We start from the raw sequence: 20,859 nt of genomic DNA, 5'->3' as shown, positions 1-20,859 counted from the left end.
TAAAGGCGTTTCAATTTTTATTGATCCCTCAATTACATTCATTCATCAAGACATCATTTCAGATCCTAATGGCAGATTTCTGTTAATTACGGGGATACTTTTTAATAAAAAGGTCGCTATGGTTAATGTTTACGCTCCGAATGTGGATTATCCTGAATTCTTTAAACATTTACTTACTTCCCTTCCTAATTTAAACGAGTATATGTTGATAATGGGCGGTGATTTTAATTTATGTTTGAATCCCATGTTGGATAGATCCACAAGTAGTCCGGCTTTACCGAATAAGTCGGCTACTATTATCAACTCTTTTATGTCGGATGCTGGGATTTCAGAAATTTGGAGATTTCTACATCCAAATGATAAGGAATTCTCGTTTTTTTCACATGTTCACCGTTCTTTTTCTCGAATTGATTATTTCCTGATTGACTCTCGTTTGATTCCATATGTAGTTGATTGTAATTATGACATTATTGCTATTTCAGATCATGTTCCATTGAAACTTTCCATCAAGTTAATGGATACCTTTTGTACTACCAGACAATGGCGATTTAACCCTATTTTGCTTCAAGATCAGGACTTTGTCAAATTTATAAAGGAGCAGATTGATTTCTTCTTTTCAACTAATACTACGGATGAAGTTTCCAACGGAACTGTTTGGGACGCCTTTAAAGCTTATATCCGTGGTCAGATTATTTCCTATTCGGCCGGTTTGAAAAGACGTATTAACAATGAAATACTTCTACTGGTTGATAAAATTAAAGAAGTTGATAAAAAATATGCTATTTCTCCTAGCAAGGAGCTGTACAAACACAGAGTTGAACTCCAATTGGAACATAGCTTATTATTAACATCCTTGATCGAAAATCAATTAATGAGAACTAGAAGTGATTTTTATATTCATAGTGATAAATCGGGTAAATTACTGGCTAACCAATTGAAATTTGATTCGGTTAAACATCAAATTACTAAGATCCGCAAACAGGATGATACTTTCACAGTTGATCATGTTGGGATAAACCAAACCTTTCAAGAATTTTATACCTCTTTATATCATTCTGATTTTCCTCATGATTCTAATTTCATGCATGATTTTTTAAGTAAATTGAGTTTTCCGAAACTATCTCCCGAAGATTGCCTATCATTAGAAACTTCCATTTCAGAGGAAGAAATAATAACTGCAATCTCATCATTAAATTCCGGTAAAGCACCCGGTCCCGATGGGTTTACAGTGGAATTTTTAAAATTTTTTTCCTCCATTCTTTCTTCTAAGTTGTCTAGAATATTTAAGGAAGCAATTAGTTTAGGTAAATTACCACAATCGTTTTATGAAGCCTCTATTTCCTTAATTCTTAAGAAGAATAAAGATCCTACGGATTGTGCATCCTATAGACCGATTTCTCTTCTGAATGTAGAATCAAAAATTTTTTCAAAAATTCTAGCTACTAGACTGGAGAAGGTGTTACCTCAAATTATTTCCATGGATCAAACCGGATTCATCAAAAATCGCTATTCATCTTTTAATATTAGGAGGTTAATGAATATTGTTTATACCCCCTCACTTAACTACCCCGGAATGTATTATCTCATTAGATGCTGAGAAAGCCTTTGACAGAGTTGAATGGCCTTATTTATTTAATGTTCTTGAGAAATTTAATTTTAATTTGACATTTATATCTTGGATTAAATTGTTATATTACTCCCCGGTAGCCTCGGTCTGTACAAATAATTATAGATCTCCTTTTTTTCGTCTTTTTCGTGGTACTAGGCAAGGTGGCCCTCTTAGTCCTTTACTATTTAATATTGCTCTTGAACCTTTAGCAATTGCTATCCGTGACTCGCCAAATATTGTTGGTATTACCCGTGGAAATGAAATACATAAACTATCATTATATGCAGATGATTTGTTGTTATATATCTCTAACCCGGAGAAGTCAATTCCTGCTATCTTAGATCTGTTAGCTCAATTTAGTAACTTTTCTGGTTACAAATTGAATCTTAGTAAGAGTGAATTATTCCCTTTAAATAAGCATGTACCTATTTATGGACGTTTACCATTTAAATTGGTTACTGATTCATTTATATACTTAGGGATAACAATTACCAAAAAATATAAAGATTTATTTAAAGCTAATTTTTTTACCTTTAATTGATCAGATTAAACTTTTATTTACCAAATGGTCCCCAATCTCTTTGTCTTTGATTGGTCGGATTAACGCTATTAAGATGATCATTTTGCCTAAATTTTTGTATATATTTCAATCGGTTCCAATTTTTATCCCAAAATCTTTTTTTGATAACGTGGATTCAAAAATTTCCTCATATATTTGGCAGAATAAAAATCCTAGGTTAGGTAAAAGATATTTACAGAAATCCAAGAAGGAGGGGGGACTTGCCCTCCCAAATTTTAGATTCTATTATTGGGCAATTAATATTCGATATTTAAAATTTTGGCTACAAGATTTGGACGCATCTTTAAACCCTCATTGGGTAAATCTTGAATCTAATTCATTACAAGGGTTTTCCTTGGGTTCGGTTTTAGGAACTTTACTTCCTTTTACTTCTTTTAAATCATATAAACAAATGAATAACCCAATAGTTAAACATACTTTACGTATATGGTTTCAATTCCGAAGATTTTTTGGGTTTAATCAATTCATTCTAGCAAGTCCCATTGTATCAAATTTTCTTTTTCAACCTTCCATGATGGATCAAGCTTATTTTGATTGGAAAACCAAAGGTATAATATCTTTTCGCGATTTATTTTTGGATAACTGTTTTATGTCTTTTGATCAACTTTCTAATAAATATAACTTACCCAGATCTCACTTTTTTAGATATTTACAGATTAGAAACTTTTTAATTACTGTCTCTCCTAATTTTCCACACCCATATCCAATGGACACTTTGGAAAAAATCTTAGACTTAAATCTTTCTCAGAAAGGTGTAATAGCAATTGTATATAATATAATTATGAATTTATGTCCTGATGCCTTTAATAAAATTAAAGCTGACTGGGAAAGAGAACTTGAGATTAATATACCGACTGAAAAATGGGAAAAAATTCTTCAGTTGGTGAATTCATCCTCTGTATGTGCTAAGCATAGGTTGATACAGTTTAAAGTAGTTCACAGGGCTCATATGTCCAAAGATAAACTATCTCGTTATTACTCTTATATTAATCCAATATGTGACAGATGCCAGTCTGAGATTGCTTCTTTAAGTCTGCAAGTGTTGCCACGCATCCAGTGCCAATGTATCATGCCTACAACTTACTAACCCTAACCCAAATGTCTTTGGAATGTGGGAGGAAACCAGCGTACCCAGAGGAAACCCACATGATCACAGGGAGAACATATAAACTTTTTACAGACAGCGGCAGTAATCGAATTCAAATCAGTGATGCTGGTACTGTAAAGTGATATTGCTAAAACAACCGTTTATAATGTACTATAATATTAATGATTTTTCATGTCTCTTCCATCAATCAAGTTTTCTGATTCTTTCACAAATTTAATGGCCAACAAAGTTTCCTTAATTGGACTCCCTGCACTCTACAATATTTTCAGGGCAAGGATTCTTGCAAAGTATAAAGCCAGAGAATACTGCTCATAATCTAATCAGTTAGCACAGAATGATATGAATTTATTGTTCAGAGAGCAGTCAATAGCCCTATTCAGCTTTCTTGACTTGAAAGAGAGTTATACTTAGTACCCTCACACACAATTCTTGTCATCTCATGAATTCCCATTTTGAACTATTTACACAAATAAATTATTGATGTAACAAACCACTAGAAATAAGGTGTTCCACTTCCAACAAAGGGGGCCGGGAAAATGGCAGACTTTAAAAATTTATCTGAAATGTATTTATATTTTTTTTTACTTGAAGCTAGAAACAAGGCCAATTCCATCTCACACCGTGGGTTCTTTCCTCCCATCTGTTTAAATCTTGTCAGCTTCCAATAAACATGATCAATTATGAACACCTTTTCATTATTACTTCTGAAGAACTTATTCTCTAATTTCCATATCAGTACATCTTATTTTTTTCCACCTGCAATATTTATAATTCCTTCTTAATAAGTGAGCACCACATTACCCAAAAACAGGACAGTAACAAACTAAACAAATGACAACAAAAGTGGAAGATGCTATTACAACATGATAAGTTCCTGTGGAAACAATTAAAACTTTGGGTCTTTGATCCTTCTTTAGAACTATGCTTGTCAGAAGTGTTTTTTCTCTAGCACCTTGCTTTTGTATCAAATTTCCAGCATCTGCATTTTGTTTTGATAATCAAATGAAAATAGCTCTCAACAGCTCCGAAGCAGCATTTCTGCGCATCTTGTGCCTAAATAGCTGAAGACTTCTTTTGGGAATTGCCAATGGAGAATTCTATGAGTCAAAGATATATTTTGATGCAGTGGTTACAAACGAGAATGAGGCCAGTCTGAAGAATACTTATCGCCAGAGACTCATAGAAAAGTACAGCACAGAAACAGGCTCCTCGGCCCATCAATTCCAGGCGATTTAAACTTCCTGCTCCCATCAATCTGCACCTGGACCATAATCCTCCATATCCCAACCATCCATGTACCTATCCAAACAACTCTTAAATGCAGAAATCAAGCTGGCAGCTCATTCCACGCTCTCATGACCATGAGTGACGAAGTCAAGCAGTTCCAAGAATTTCCATGGCCCTTCCATGAAACTAGATAAATACTTGATACAGAAGAATGGACTTTGACAGAAACCACAGGACTACATATCAGCTAGCCTACTGTTAATCATCAGAATTAATCATTGGAAACCGTTACTAATTGTGACAACGGAGTGAGTAATTGAAAAGAATGAGCAGTATAAACATTTATATGAAAGAGAAAATGTATTGGATAAATTTAAGTGACCAGCACTGCCAAAGAAGAGAAACAGTGAATGAAGTTTATTTAAATTTCCAAAAGGTTTTGCAAGAAGCTGCAACACAGAACAGATACAGAACTTTGTGAATGCACATACAGCCGAGGATAATATACAAGCATTGCATCATGAAGAGGATTAGTCGACATCCAGAGGACAGAAAGTATCTTCTGAGAGTTTGTTGACAGTCTAACTGGAGAAGGAACAGTTCTAGACCTAATCTAAAGGAATGTATAACTGAGCAAGTGGTTTTAGTGACCACAGGAGAACAGTAACCATAGCTCTGTTTTAAATTGGTCTTGGAAAGGGATAAGCATGGCCCTAAACTGAGTTGCCCGATTTCAATAATAGAAAGAGAGGACATAGCAAAAGTAGACTTTGAGCAGCTACATATAGGTGGTTTGTATTCGACCAATGGGAGCCATTCTGGAGTACTTTTCCTTCAAGCCTTAGCACAATTGCGTTAAACTTCAGTGTGTCCCTCAGCATACTGACCTGCCAATTTGAAATATGCCAGTTTGCAATATTCAGCTGTGGACAAATCCTTATATCGGAAAACCAGCAGTTTTAGGCAGACCAAAAGTACATCTTTCACTAAATTAATTACCTTCCAGCAGCAGTTGATGCTTGCCAGTGTGGTTTGTGGAAACGCACATAAACGTCAGAGTCTGTTTTATGTAGCTATTTCAGATGTTCAACAAAGAAAACTATTTCCTTTCAGACATAAACACACATTCCAGATAACAATCTCATCTCCACCACAGCCACCTCAAGACATGCACAAAACAGCAAAGAGACAGAAAAGTGCGTGGAAGAAGACTTCCTACCACAAGCCAAACCAGTTTTAGGTACTTATTGCTTTAAGTATTCGGCCAAATCACTTTAACAGCTGATAATGATATAATTGAATGGCTTTCTAGGCCGTTTTAGAAGGTATCTCAGAGTCAACTACATTACTGTGCATCTGTAATCACACACGGACAAGGCAAGGCTAACAGGCTTCCTCTTTTGAAGGTCATTACTCAACCAGATGAACAATTCAGCAGTTTCATAGTCACTGCGATAGAGATGAACTTTAAAAGAATAAATAATAATCTCATTGAAACATCCTGGACCCTGAAGGTGCTTCATGTGGTAAGATGTACACCCTGACAGAGAAATCCAGACCTGGGGTAAATCACTGATGAAGGGATGAACCAGTAAGAATGAGCCAAGGAACAATTAGTTCTACCAGTGGCAAAATACAACTGTCCAAAATTTAAACAGGTTCTAAACAAAAGGTGTGTTTAAACACTAAATGTAAAATTATTAGACCTTTTGTAATTCTCTGAGATGACTTTGTTACATGGTACGGTAAAGAAATATATAAGAGTATGCAAGAGAGTACAGTGTTAACAAATAGAATTTTTTGAAAACTATGTTTAAGTTTCACCAGTAGCTTTTATGGTAACTAATCAAGTTTTTGTTTGTGTGAACAGATACATATATAAATCAGCTAAGAGAACATACAAAATAGCTTTTAAACAGTCTTTGCTGTTGCCTTGCTCACGCTTGAGTGCTCGGTGGCGGGTGCTGATGCTTTTTTTGCCGGTGGGGGAAGAGGTATCGTTGCTTGCTGCCGCTTAAGCACAGGAGGGGAGCTGGGGGGGACTTTGGGGTTCTAACATTTAACTGTCATTCATTCTTTGGGGGCACTCCTCTGTTTTTCGTGGATGGTTGTGAAGAAAAAGCATTTCAGGATATATAACATATACATTTCTCTGACATTAAATGTACCTTTGAACAGTTGATATTTTGGGCCGAGACCATTCATTAGGACCTGGGTCCGATAAAGGGACAGGCCTGAAACATTGACTGTTTATTCCCCTCCATTGGTACTGCATGACCTGCTGAGTTCCTCCAGCAGTTTGTGTTTGTTACTCAAGATTTCCAGCATCTACAGAATCCCTTGTGTTTATACATAGTTTATAATATCATTTGGACAACGTAGATAATTAAGAGGAATGTCACTGCACTAGTAAATAGTAATTCCGTTTACAATGAAAAAGATGACTGAAAGAGGAGGGAAACATTATTGTGCATTAGCTCAAGAAATTCCAGTTTGATTTGAGTACTTATTCAAACAGAATAAATGCAAAGGTATCTCCAGATTCGTTACTGCAAAATTAATCAATAAATCAGAAGAAAATGCTTATATATAAGATTACCCTCCATTGACATAAATACTCTTAGAATAATTGGAAAGAACATTATGTGAAATGAATGAAAGCACTTACTTAGTAAGTTTTTGTGAAACCACGGCTGTTAGGAATTCAGTTACTATTTCTGGAGTCTGATATTTGCAGGATGTTTTGGACAAATATTTAAGAGTCTGTGGTAAAAGGCAGGACAAAAATTAAACACCTCTGTTAGCCTCTATATGGCATTAGTCTTCAATTCACATTGTAACATTGCACACTGTTCAATCTCAGTTATTACCTTCTTAAAAATACAATAATGTTAAACAGGGATAGAAAAAGGGACAGCCTCAAGTACCAGCATCTTATCAAAGCTAATACTACTTGCCTTAATAAATGTAAGATCATCAGTTATGAATGACAAAATTAAAATTCATCATCCCCAGGATTCATGATTGTCCAACTAACAAAATTCAATGTTTGCATTCATCAAAACACAGGTGTATTTTTTTTGTTTACAATGTCATCTCTGTAAGCTATCTTCTATTCTATGTACATCATATTAATTTAATCTGCATGCATTAAGCCAGAGTTAATGATAAGTTCCAGCAGGAATTTTAAAATGTCATTTTTGTTGATTTCTGTCTGATATCTGGAGGTCAGCCATAGTTTAGGAGTATATTCTTCCTTGAGACTGTAGTACACATTGATCCAATCTCAAAACAGCATTCTCATTACCAACAAAAGACATTGTTTTAAACAGAACTTAACTAATTCCTCAACATGACTGGTCAGGTACTACACAGTATACACAATATTTGGACTCAGTCAACAATAAAGGAAAGAATGTGCAGTCAAATCAAATTAGTATGCATCTTATTGTGTAATTGATTGTAAAATAATCTAACTTTCACTCTGCACTGCACTTCAATTCACTTTAAACATAGAAACATAGAAAATAGGTGCATGAGTAGGCCATTCGGCCCTTCGAGCCTGCACCGCCATTTATTATGATCATGGCTGATCATCCAACTCAGAACCCTGCACCAGCCTTCCCTCCATAACCTCTGATCTCCCTAGCCACAAGGGCCATATCTAACTCCCTCTTAAATATAGCCAATGAACTGGCCTCAATTGTTTCCTGTGGCAGAGAATTCCACAGATTCACCACTCTCTGTGTGAAGAAGTTTTTCCTAATCTCAGTCCTAAAAGGCTTCGCCTTTATCCTCAAACCGTGACCCCTCGTTCTGGACTTCCCCAACATCGGGAACAATCTTCCTGCATCTAGCCTGTCCAATCCCTTTAGGATTTTATACGTTTCAATCAGATCCCCCCTCAATCTTCTAAATTCCAACGAGTACAAGCCCAGTTCATCCAGTCTTTCTTCATATGAAAGTCCTGCCATCCCAGGAATCAATCTGGTGAACCTTCTTTGTACTCCCTCTATGGCAAGGATGTCTTTCCTCAGATTAGGGGACCAAAACTGCACACAATACTCCAGGTGTGATCTCACCAAGGCCTTGTACAACTGCAGTAGTACCTCCCTGCTCCTGTACTCAAATCCTCTCGCTATAAATACCAGCATACCATTCGCCTTTTTCACCACCTGCTGTACCTGCATGCCCACTTTCAATTACTGGTGTATAATGACACCCAGGTCTCGTTGCACCTCCCCTTTTCCTAATTGGCCACCATTCAGATAATAATCTGTTTTCCTATTTTTGCCACCAAAGTGGATAACTTCACATTTATCCACATTAAATTGCATCTGCCATGAATTTGCCCACTCACCCAACCTATCCAAGTCACCCTGCATCCTCTTAGCATCCTCCTCACAGCTAACACTGCCACCCAGCTTTGTGTCATCTGCAAACTTGGAGATGCTGCATTTAATTCCCTCATCCAAGTCATTAATATATATTGTAAACAACTGGGGTCCCAGCACTGAGCCTTGCGGTACCCCACTAGTCACTGCCTGCCATTCTGAAAAGGTCTCGTTTATTCCCACTCTTTGCTTCCTGTTTGCTAACCAATTCTCTATCCACATCAATACCTTACCCCCAATACCGTGTGCTTTAAGTTTGCGCACTAACCTCCTGTGTGGGACCTTGTCAAAAGCCTTTTGAAAATCCAAATATACCACATCCACTGGTTCTCCCCTATCCACTCTACTAGTTACATCCTCAAAAAATTTTATGAGATTCGTCAGACATGATTTTCCTTTCACAAATCCATGCTGACTTTGTCCGATGATTTCACCACTTTCCAAATGTGCTGTTATCACATCTTTGATAACTGACTCCAGCAGTTTCCCCACCACCGACGTTAGGCTAACCGGTCTATAATTCCCCGGTTTCTCTCTCTCTCCTTTTTTAAAAAGTGGAGTTACATTAGCCACCCTCCAATCCTCAGGAACTAGTCCAGAATGTAATGAGTTTTGAAAGATTATCACTAATGCATCCACTATTTCTTGGGCTACTTCCTTAAGCACTCTGGGATGCAGACCATCTGGCCCTGGGGATTTATCTGCCTTTAATCCCTTCAATTTACCTAACACCACTTCTCTACTAACATGTATTTCCCTCAGTTCCTCCATCTCACTGGACCCTCTGTCCCCTACTATTTCTGGAAGATTATTTATGTCCTCCTTAGTGAAGACAGAACCAAAGTAATCATTCAATTGGTCTGCCATGTCCTTGCTCCCCATAATCAATTCACCTGTTTCTGTCTGTAGGGGACTTACATTTGTCTTTACCAGTCTTTTCCTTTTTACATATCTATAAAAGCTTTTATAGTCAGTTTTTATGTTCCCTGCCAGTTTTCTCTCATAATCTTTTTTCCCCTTCCTAATTAAGCCCTTTGTCCTCCTCTGCTGAACTCTGAATTTCTCCCAGTCCTCAGGTGAGCCACTTTTTCTGGCTAATTTGTATGCTTCTTCTTTGGAATTGATACTATCCCTAATTTCTCTTGTCAGCCACGGATGCACTACCTTCCTTGATTTATTCTTTTGCCAAACTGGGATGAACAATTGTTGTAGTTCATCCATGCGATCCATTGCATATCCACCGTCAACCCTTTAAGTGTCATTTGCCAGTCTATCTTAGCTAATTCACGTCTCATACCTTCAAAGTTACCCCTCTTTAAGTTCAGAACCTTTGTTTCTGAATTAACTATGTCACTCTCCATCTTAATGAAGAACTCCACCATATTATGGTCACTCTTACCCAAGGGGCCTCTCACGACAAGATTGCTAATTAACCCTTCCTCATTGCTCAAAACCCAGTCTAGAATAGCCTGCTCTCTAGTTGGTTCCTCGACATGTTGGTTCAAAAAACCATCCCACATACATTCCAAGAAATCCTCTTCCTCAGCACCTTTACCAATTTGGTTCACCCAATCTACATGTAGATTGAAGTCACCCATTATAACTGCTGTTCCTTTATTGCACACATTTCTAACTTCCTGTTTAATACCATCCCCGACCTCACTACTACTGTTAGGTGGCCTATACACAACTCCCACCAGCGTTTTCTGCCCCTTAGTGTTATGCAGCTCTACCCATATCAATTCCACATCTTCCCGGTTTATGTCCTTCCTTTCTATTGCGTTAATCTCCTCTTTAACCAGCAACGCCACCCCACCTCCTTTTCTTTCATGTCTATCCCTCCTGAATATTGAATATCCCTGAACGTTGAGCTCCCATCCTTGGTCACCTTGGAGCCATGTCTCTGTGATCCCAACTATATCATAATCATTAATAACAATCTGCACTTTCAATTCATCCACCTTGTTATGAATGCTCCTGGCATTGACACACAAAGCCTTCAGGCGCTCTTTTACAACTCTCTTAGCCCTTACACAATTATGTTGAAAAGTGGCCCTTTTTGATGCTTGCCCTGGATTTGTCGGCCCGCCACTTTTACTTTTCTCCTTACTACTTTTTGCTTCTACCCTCACTTTACAGTGGGGTCAGGGTATAAAAACAGTAATGAGAAAGAATCATCAATATGAAGCCTTTGAGAAAACTGGTGAGAAGCAAGAAAAAAGGTCAAACAACAAAGATACAAGATCCAGTGCATTGTCTTATGATTGACAAATAATGTGTGGCTTCAAAGAATGCAGAGCAGATGGTAAAATGCACAGTTCAACAGAAAGATGCTGTTGTGAAATCAAACGAGATGTTAAAGGGAGTAGGGATTTCAGATTAAATGAACTGGGAGGTGAGAGGCAACGAAAATCAACATAGGTCAAATTAATAGCAGAGGAAGACTTGTATGGAATACACTTTCTCAGATCTGTTTAAGTTTACAATTACACAAATTGCTTGCAGTCAGGGAAGAATGTATTAAATAACCTGAAACTTGAATTGATGGGGATTGACAAAGCCTTTAAGGAGCATTCTTGAACTAGGATGTGCAAGGGCCAGTCCAGAGTCCCTCATCACCTGCTAGAAGGTGCTTAGGTGCTTCCAAAATCAAAATATTCTCAACAAGTAAGCAATAGCAGGATAATTGGGAGGTAGACACGAGGAAACCTGCATTGGGAGGAACCTCATCATCACCTCCCCAGAAGATAAGGGAATGTCAATAATTGTTGGCCTTGCCATTAATAGCCTCCTTCAAGTAAATGAATGAAAAATATATCCTCAGTCAGAATGCTTCCCTCAGATTAGCATTAGTCTACTGTCAAGAGATGCACAAAATTTTTGCGGGGGGGGGGGAGGAACACAGTTCAGAATGTACTGAAAAGTCTTCATCATTGTCATTCTAACTATGTTTTTAATATTGGACCATTCATGGACTTTGTACTAAAGAGATATCTTTCAATCATTTAGTTGGGAAATCCAGTGCAGAATGCTAGCTTAGAGCAGCTACAGACTAAGTGACTCCATTCACTTAAATAGAAAAAGACATCGGCAAGTTGAAGTTATCCAACTTTTAACTAACACAATTGAACATACTGATTTAAAATTGTTTACTTTTTAAAAATGTTTTAATATTATTTCTTTTTAACGTCTAACATTTTTATTTTAATGATACAATTTGCAATAGTTCTTGATTAATTTTTGCGATTATCACAGAAGCTTAAAAGCACAAGTTTTTTTTTTGTAAGTTTTGACAGCTGGAAAGCCTGGAAGAGGGATTTGCATTTGCTCTGCACTGGGTCTCAATAATAATGCATCAGCATTGGGGACCTGGTTGCTGCTTAAAGGGTGTGCAGTCAGAAGAGATACAATGGTCTCATTGAAACCAACTGAATATTGATAGGGCCTAAGCAGAGTGGATGTGGAAAGGATGTTTCCAATAGTGAGAGAGCACGAATCACAACATTAACGGATGTATTAGTGACATTGGTAAGAGTTGTTGCTTTGGTATTGTAGCAATTGCAGCAACCTGACTGAAGGGGTTCAAATAAGGGAGTTTTCAAAGTTCAAGCTAAATTTATTATCTAAGTGCATATGTGTCACTATAAACAACCCTGAGATTAATTTTCTTGTGGGCATACTTAAGAAAACCATAATAGAATCAATGAAAGACTGCACCAACTCGGGCACTCAACTACCGTGCAAAAGGCAACAAACAGTACAAATACAAAATGAATGAAATAATAATAATAAATAAATAAATAAACAATAAATATTGACAATATGAATTGTCTATAGGTTGTGGCAACATTTCAAAGATGGGGCAAGTCAAGTTGAGTGAAGTTATCCCCATTGGTTCAAGAGCCTGGTGGTTGGGGGTTAATAACTGTTCCTGAGCCTGGTAGTGAGAGTCCTGAGGCTCCTGTGCCATTTCCTGATGGCAGCGGTGATGTGAATGGTGGGCGTCCTTGATGATGGATGCTGCTTTCCTGTGATAACATGCAGATGTGCTCAATGGTGGGGAGGGCTTTAGCCGTGATGGACATTCCAGATAGATGGACACTTATTTTGGAAGGCTTCAACACATTTGGAGGAAAACAATACTGAAGATGGTTTAGGAGCTTGTAAGGAAGGTAGGGTCAAGGCCTGGTTTGTTCGACAAAAGTTCTGATGCTAGATTTGAAGATGGAAGGGAAAATACTTGAACGATCATGGGGACTGAGAAGGATGTTGGAAGGTCGGGAAGACTGAAGGGGTGAGTAATGTGCGCTATTGATAAAAGGAACTCATGGCATCATGAAGTGACTGGAAATAAGCTGGAAAATAATTGCAAGATCAGAATAAGAGCATGAGGGTCATGAGTTTTGGTCAGCAGGCTAGGGGAAGGGAAGGAAGCAGCTCATCAACAGACAGAATCTTTGTGACAAAGAAATCTATGAGGTCTTTATACTTTTCATTGAAACACAACAAAGTACTGTGCAAAAGTCTTAGGAAAGTTGCTGCGTTCAAATGGTCTCTCCCACCCACTCAACACTGGCCTGCAGACAACAGATGACAGAGCGCTAGACTGAGCTGAGCTGAGCTGAACTGAATCTGCCCGGACCCTTTCGATTCTGAGTTTTTCCATTCGTTTTTTTTTCTCTATTTTGACATTTGCGCGATTTGTTTTTTTTTGCACATGGAGGGAGTTGATGTTTTTCTTTCAACGGGTTTCAGAGTTTTCTTTGTTTTGTGGTCGTCTGTGGGAAGATGAATCTCAGAGTTGTATACTGCATACATACTTTGATAATAAATGTACTTGAATCTTTGGCTCATATACATAGCTAGGGTGCCTAAGACCTTTGCACAGTACTGTATTTGTCCATGTGGAGCAGAGAGCAAGTTTGTAAATCTGGTGGGGTAAAGGATATTGACAACGGTAGTGCCAGGTGCAGAAACACCCAGCCCTGAGAAACCCGGCAAGGTCATTTGATTTCAAACAATTGGTTTATTGGTTACATTATTTCTCTCTGATGCTTCCTGCTCCCTTCCCCTCTCCCCAACCATGATTCCCATGTCCCTGCCCCTTTCCCACTCTCAGTCCACAATAAGAGACCCATATCAGAATCAGAATTATCATCACTCACATATGCCAATCAAACTTGTTTTTTTGTAGCAGCAGCAATACATAAAATTACCATAGTATTACTTAAAAGTCTTGGACATCCTAGCTCTAAAAGACCATAAGATAAAGGAACAGAATTAGTCCATTTGACCCATTGAGTCTGCTCTACCATTTCATCATGGCCAATCCACTTTCCCTCTCAGCCCCAATCTCCTGCCTTCATCTCCTCCCCGTATCCCTTCATGCCATGACTAATCAAGAATCTATCAACCTCTGCCTTAAATATACCCAATGACTTGACCTCCACAACTGCCTGTGGCAATGAATTCCACAGATTCACCACTCTCAGGTTAAAGAAATTTCTCCTCATCTCCATTCTAAAAGGATGCCCCTTAATTCTGAGGCTGTGTCCTCTGGTCTTAGATTCGCCCACTAAAGGAATCATCCTCTCCATATCCACTCTACTGAGGTCTTTCAACATTCAATAGGTTTCAATGAGGTCACCTCTCATTCTTCTGAATTCCAGTGAGTAGAGACCCAGAGCCATCAAATGCTCCTCATAACAAAGCCTTTCAATCCTATAATCATGTTTGTGAGCCTCCTTTGAACCCTCTACAGCATCTGCACATCTTTGTTAGATAAGGGCTTAAAACCGTTGACAATACTTCATGTGAGGCCTCACCAGTGCTTTATAAAGTCTCAACATTACATCCTTGCTTTTATATTCTAGTCCTCTCGAAATGAACGCTAACATCGCATTTACCTTCTTCATTACTGACTCAACCTGCAAATTAACCTTTAGGAAATCCTACACAAGGACTCCGAAGTTCCTTTGTACCTCATTTTTAAAAATTTTCCCTCCACTTAGAAAATAATCTATGCTTTTATTTCTTCTACAAAAACTGACTATACACTTCCCGAATTGTATTCAATCTGCCACTTTTTGCCCATTCTCCCAAGTCTTTCCATAGCCTCTCTACTTCCTCAAAACTACCCACTCCTCCACTTATCTTTGTATCATTCACAAACTTGGTCACAAAGTCATCAAGTCTGTCATTCAAATCATTGACATATAACATGAAAAGCAGTCACAAGACAGACCCCTTTGGAACACCACTAGTCACTGGCAGCCAACAAGAAAAGGCTCCCTTTATTACCACTCTGCCTCCTGCCAATCAGCCAATGTTCTATCCATGCTAGTATCTTTCCTGTAATACCAAGAGTTCTTAACTTGTTAAGCAGCCTCATGTGTGGCACCTTGCCAAAGGCCTTCTGAGAATCCAAGTACACAACATCCACAGATACTCCTTCGTCTATCCTGCTTGATAGTTGTTCAAAGGATTCCAACAGATCTGTCATGCCATTTTTGCTCTGCTGTCATCCCTGCCAGAGTTCTTTTCCAATCAAGAGATCCTCTCTCATCATGGCCAATCCACTTTCCCTCTCAGCCCCAATCTCCTGCCTTCATCTCCTCCCCATCTCATCCTCTCTCAGCTCCTCTCTCATGCCTCTGTAATTCTCTTTACACCAATACTGATACATCTGACTTTAGCTTCTTCACAAATTGCAGGGTGAATTTGATCACAATATGATCACTGGCCCTTAAGGGTTCCTTCATTTTAAGCTCTTTCTTCAATTCTGGTTCATTGCAAAACACCCAATCCAGAATAGCTAATCCCCTAGTGGGCTCAACCACAAGCTGCTCGAGAAAACCACCTTGTAGTCATTCTGGAAATTCCTCCTCTTAGAATCCAGCACCAAACTGATTTTCCCAATCTATAAGCATATTGAAATCCCCCATGACTATTGTAACATTGCCCTTTTGGCATGCATTTTCTACCTCTCATTGTAATTTGTAGACCCCATATATACATGCTTAAGACTTTGGCTATATACTGTATATAGATACATTGTGGGGAGGCAGCAGAAAAAATGTTGAAGGCAACAGGGAGATTTACCTTTGCAGTTCAGGACACTTATTTCCCTGCAATAATGTAACCCAACAGTACTTTCTGTGTTCCAGCTAGATCTCATAGGGTCATTGAGTCGTACAGCATGGAAACAGGCTCTTTGGTCTTTTGAGTCTGTGCGAACCATCAAACACTCATAATAAATAAAAACTAATAGCAGCTTCTAAAATCTCTTCATAAACCACGTAGGAATTATGAATTAATTCCTAAAAAGCATCACATTAATAAGACAAATTTGGTCAACTACCAGTAAAGCTGCACATGTTCAGTCATGATTGCCAGATTCTCATTAGAAGAAGCTGGCAGAGAAGGGAACAGCAAACTCTGACAATACATTGCTGTACTGTGCTATATTTCACCCACCTCATACATTATTGTATTAAGATTCTGCTGTCCTGCACTATGTTTCTTGTTCCCACTTTCTTTCCGTTGTTCTTTGAGATCAGTCAGAAGTTTAAATACCTGCAAATTGAGAATGAAAAAGTAGTCATGGGTGCACAGTCAGCGCCAAGTTTCAAATATTGATGTTACAGGGATATTTCAGTATCTCAGCAAGAGAGCTGTTTCCATGGGGCATGCAAACACAGTACTGTATTACAAGCAAAGACAGACTTGTATTTATCTTCTTACTGGGATTAAGGAAGACTTACTTCCATTCTGACTTTGTGGTTTCTGAGGTGAGAACTGCACACCCTTTCACAGATGGGCAAGTGACAGCTGTCAGGGTGGGCAGATGGTGAGATGGTCTGTTCTTTTCATTGTTTACACAAGGCCTCTTTACACCCCTGATGCATGGCTTCAAAAGTTCTCAGCCCATCCCAAACGCTCCTTCTCCACTTTGCTATGAAGTCAGTACAGATATTACATACAGTACCATAATCTATGTTGGTGATCCTATGTAATATCGAGGCTTTACTGCCTGTAACATCTTTTGAATAGGACTTTAAAATAACAGCCAACCTGCTTTCTTCTGTAGACATAAAAGATCCTGTACAGTCATATAATAACTCTCGCAAGCCTTTGTAATTCCTAAATTGCTCTCAACTATTGCAGGAGTTCTGAGTCAATTAATTTAAATAAAAGGTAGCTAATTGCACCCAACGAGCTCCCATATTCAGCCCCATGATAAGAAGAGAAATCCATTGAAGTCACATTGATCAAAGGCATGAGGAAAAGTCCCTTCTAGGTGGCAGATTGGACCATATTTTAAGGTCTTGTTCCAAAGAAGTTACAGGAAACACACGTTTAGTACTGCACAGGATTGCCAGCATCAATTTTGGTGCCTACTCTCTGGGTGGCATTTGATTCAGAATCAAAAATGCTAACATCTGAACAAATGCATTTGAACTGGCATGCCTGCAATGGGCTGTTCTTTACTGATCGGGCAGAATCGCCACTTTTGTATGAGTGAACTCCATGCTTAATTATGGATAATTAATATTTATTCATTTAAAAAATATAAATGCTCTCAGGAAAATATTTAATGAGCGTATCAAAGTGTAGACTGTAATAACTTACGCACTTTTGTTATTAGGCAGGATTAAAAAAACGATGTATACATTTTAATTGAAATGGAAAATTAAACACTTACCTCATAATTACTTAGCATTGCAGCATTTGCATCTTTTCTGAAATAAATAAATAATATATCAGCAAGCTTTAGATTTTTAAATTACATTGCTTGAAGAGTCTAAAAGTTACCTGAGTTGTTAAGAGTGGAGGTTAGTATTATCTGGGCAGAAGAATATTGGAATGCCAGTTGGGATTTCAACAATATGAGGGAAAAGAATTGTAAGGAGGCTGTTCAGTGCCATCAGCAACAGGATTAAGGCAAGGAAATTTGTAAGAAAGGGCAGCAAAAGCAGAAGGAGAATACATTAGGTGAATTAAGGAGTGGAGAATAGGCATGGAGATGGCATTCATCCTCCCATGTAGGTAAATCTATCTTGTTCAAATAAACTACATTAGGAAGCTCCATCAGGGCCTCACCATCTCGCGTTCCTGCTGTGCGTGCTTTCAATGTATCCTTGTTTCACCCCACAAACACAATTTGTCTGGTGTCATGGCAGCCGGCCCGACAGAAGCTGGAACAGCCATATGTCTGCTGAAAAACAAGGCCACTCGAGCAGATGGCATCCCTGCTGAAGTTCTAAAATCTGGCAGACGAAAACTTCTAGCAGAAGTCAACAACCCTATTGGCCTCATCTGCAAAGGGGAGAGTATTCCTAGAGATCTCAGACACAACATAATCATGACCATCAGCAATATAAACCTGTAAATGGCTTCCCCGGGCCAATGTCTCCAGTACTGAGGCTCCAGAAGCTCAAATGGGCAGGCCACATTAATTACATGCCAGGCACTTAACTCACAAACCAGGCTCTTTCCTCAGTTCTGTCATGTCAAGAGATATCTAAGAGAACAAATAATCAGCTTCAGATTATTTCCAAAGCCTTCATGGGAGAAAAAATGTAACATTCTCACCAACTCAAAGGAATGCTAAACCCATGACTGCCAAAGTAGAGATGAAACAACCTAGGAGACACTAAGTACCTCAAATTACCTCAAAGAAAACACAGAGTATGCAAATAAGTTCAAAGTAAATGCATTATCGAGTACATACAGGATTCCAGTTAATTGAACCACTGGTTAACTGGGGCAGCTGCTTATTTGAGACAACTAAGGGATAAAAACTAATGGAAAAATAACCAAGATTCCTTTAGAATATTTGGGACAATATGCCGCTTAACTGGGGCAGTAGACTGCTCCCAAACGGTGTCAGACGTGCGCACTTGTGTGGCAATTAGATACTACACTGTGCTTACAGCGAATAGTTTTTAAAGAGCATCAGTTGTTTGTGCTTGTGTTCAAAAAACAGTGAATTTTGTCACTGATAGTTGGTGAGAAATAAGCGGGAAGATATTTCAGAACTTCTTTGCTCACCGCAATTTCAAGCATTGTAGGTTTGCAGATGCCAGAAACTGCCAGGAGTGAAAATGAAATAATTCCACTGCTTCAACAAGTTAGGCACTACGAAGAATTTGAAGGTATCGACAATCATCTTGAATGTTACAATGAAAATGAAGATCTGGAGGACGCAATTGTTGAAAGCAATGGATGAAGCCAGTCCATTATCTATACTAGGTGTTTGCGCTGGTTTTGTTCAATTAGTTAATCAAAAGAACGTACCTGCATTCACTGGATGAATCCTGTCAATAACTATTAAGAACTTATATAGTTTTAAAGCACTGTAGTAGGATTGATAGTGTTCTAATTTGTATTGTAATTCATTTAAATACGTAATTTCTCAGTTAAATGGTAGTTTGTCTTTTTTTTAATATAAATATCTTTTTTAAACTACTTCCATGAAATTTTGCTTAATTGGGGCAGCCGCTTAAATGTTAAATGGGCCAAAATGTACTGGTGCCAATGTGGCCCAATTAACTGGAATCAATTGTGTATGTCAGCAAATACAACTCTAAGATGCATTTCCTTTTGGGCATTCACAGTAGAGACAAAGAAGCACCATAGAATCAAAGAAAAATCACACACAACAGGATGGACAAACAACCCATTGCAAAAGATAGATTTATAGATAGACAGAATAGCATTATGTGCCAAGATGGTGCCAGCATACATCAGCAATTCTCTGCGGGCTGCAGGAAATTGTACCTGTTTTCCCTCTTAAATATACTCCTTCTGAACTACTTTCACTGCAATCCGCAGCATGTAAATTTCCTCTTTAACAATGGACTATGAAATTACATCAATGATTTTCAGATCTCACACTCAACAGTTAAATGTGGAGCAGGTAAGTGCAACACCTTTAAGGATCAACGCTATGGCTAAAGACACATCAGGAGAGGCAGGATTCAAACCAGGCTGAAGCACAGGGGAATGAGGCCTCCCCCACCGAGCATCTTGTTGGCAAACGTACAGACACTTGAAAATAAGACTGATGATCTCAGGGCAAGGCTGCTGGATTAGAGGCAGATGAGGCCTCAATTGCTTGTTGCATTGAGATTTGGTTAACAGCAAACATGCCTGACATAGCGATCCAACCAGAAGATTTTACAACTTTAAGAATGGATCAAACCTTGAATTCTGGTAAGGGGAAAGATGGCGGAGTATGCTTTTTAGTTCAATTCTCATTGGTGCACAGATGTTAGGGTTATGTCAACTTCTTTTTCCCCTGACTTACAACAACTAATGAATGAATGCAGACAATTCTACTTGCCTCGGGAGTTCTCATCCGTGATCCTGACCGCAGTTTACATACCACCAAGCACCAATTATAAGAAAGCACTCGCAAAACCGCATGATGCTGTCTGTAAACAAGAAAAAGCCTATCCCAACGAATTTCAAATGATAGTCAGCGAATTTAACCAGGCCTGTTTGAAGAAAACTCTGCCCAATTATTACTAGCACATAACCTGTTGCTCCCAAAGTCCCAACATACTAGACCACTGCTACACTATGATAAGGAATTGTTACAAGATTTCAATAATGATCAGAGGCACAGAGAGATCTGTATTTACCAACAAGTACCTTAATTGTCTAAATTAACAAGTATGTGAATCCATACACTAAGTACCTTGTGTGCACACCAGCTAAGTTTTCCCAACTTTCCATGAACAATCAAAGAACAGAAAAGATATTACCAGTTGAAAATGACTCTCTGCTGCTGGCCACATGTTCCTCGTAGTTCCATTTCAAATCTCCATGTGCCCATGGAGCATCACACCCGCGACAGTTGTTCTGACAGAGTTACCACTGCCAGCAGACTTGAAACTTCTGCTTTTATATCCATTTCTTACCAATTCAAGTATTT

The 20,859-nt window shown here is 38.4% G+C and overlaps 1 protein-coding gene across 1 annotated transcript in view; it reads right to left on the bottom strand.

Moving 5' to 3' along the window:
• crcp (calcitonin gene-related peptide-receptor component protein) overlaps positions 1 to 20,859 on the bottom strand; it is a 97,816-nt gene that overhangs the window by 54,192 nt on the left and 22,765 nt on the right. Inside the window, exons 2-4 of the mRNA XM_072243159.1 lie at positions 17,623 to 17,659; positions 16,395 to 16,493; positions 7,193 to 7,287 (exon numbers count right to left, since the gene is read on the bottom strand). Coding sequence (XP_072099260.1) covers positions 7,193 to 7,287; positions 16,395 to 16,493; positions 17,623 to 17,659 — 231 coding nt within the window. The remainder of the gene's footprint in view (positions 1 to 7,192; positions 7,288 to 16,394; positions 16,494 to 17,622; positions 17,660 to 20,859) is intronic.

This window comes from Mobula birostris, chromosome 25, assembly GCF_030028105.1.
Source record: "Mobula birostris isolate sMobBir1 chromosome 25, sMobBir1.hap1, whole genome shotgun sequence".
Lineage (NCBI taxonomy): Eukaryota > Metazoa > Chordata > Chondrichthyes > Myliobatiformes > Myliobatidae > Mobula > Mobula birostris.
This window is presented reverse-complemented; position numbering and strand designations above follow the sequence as displayed.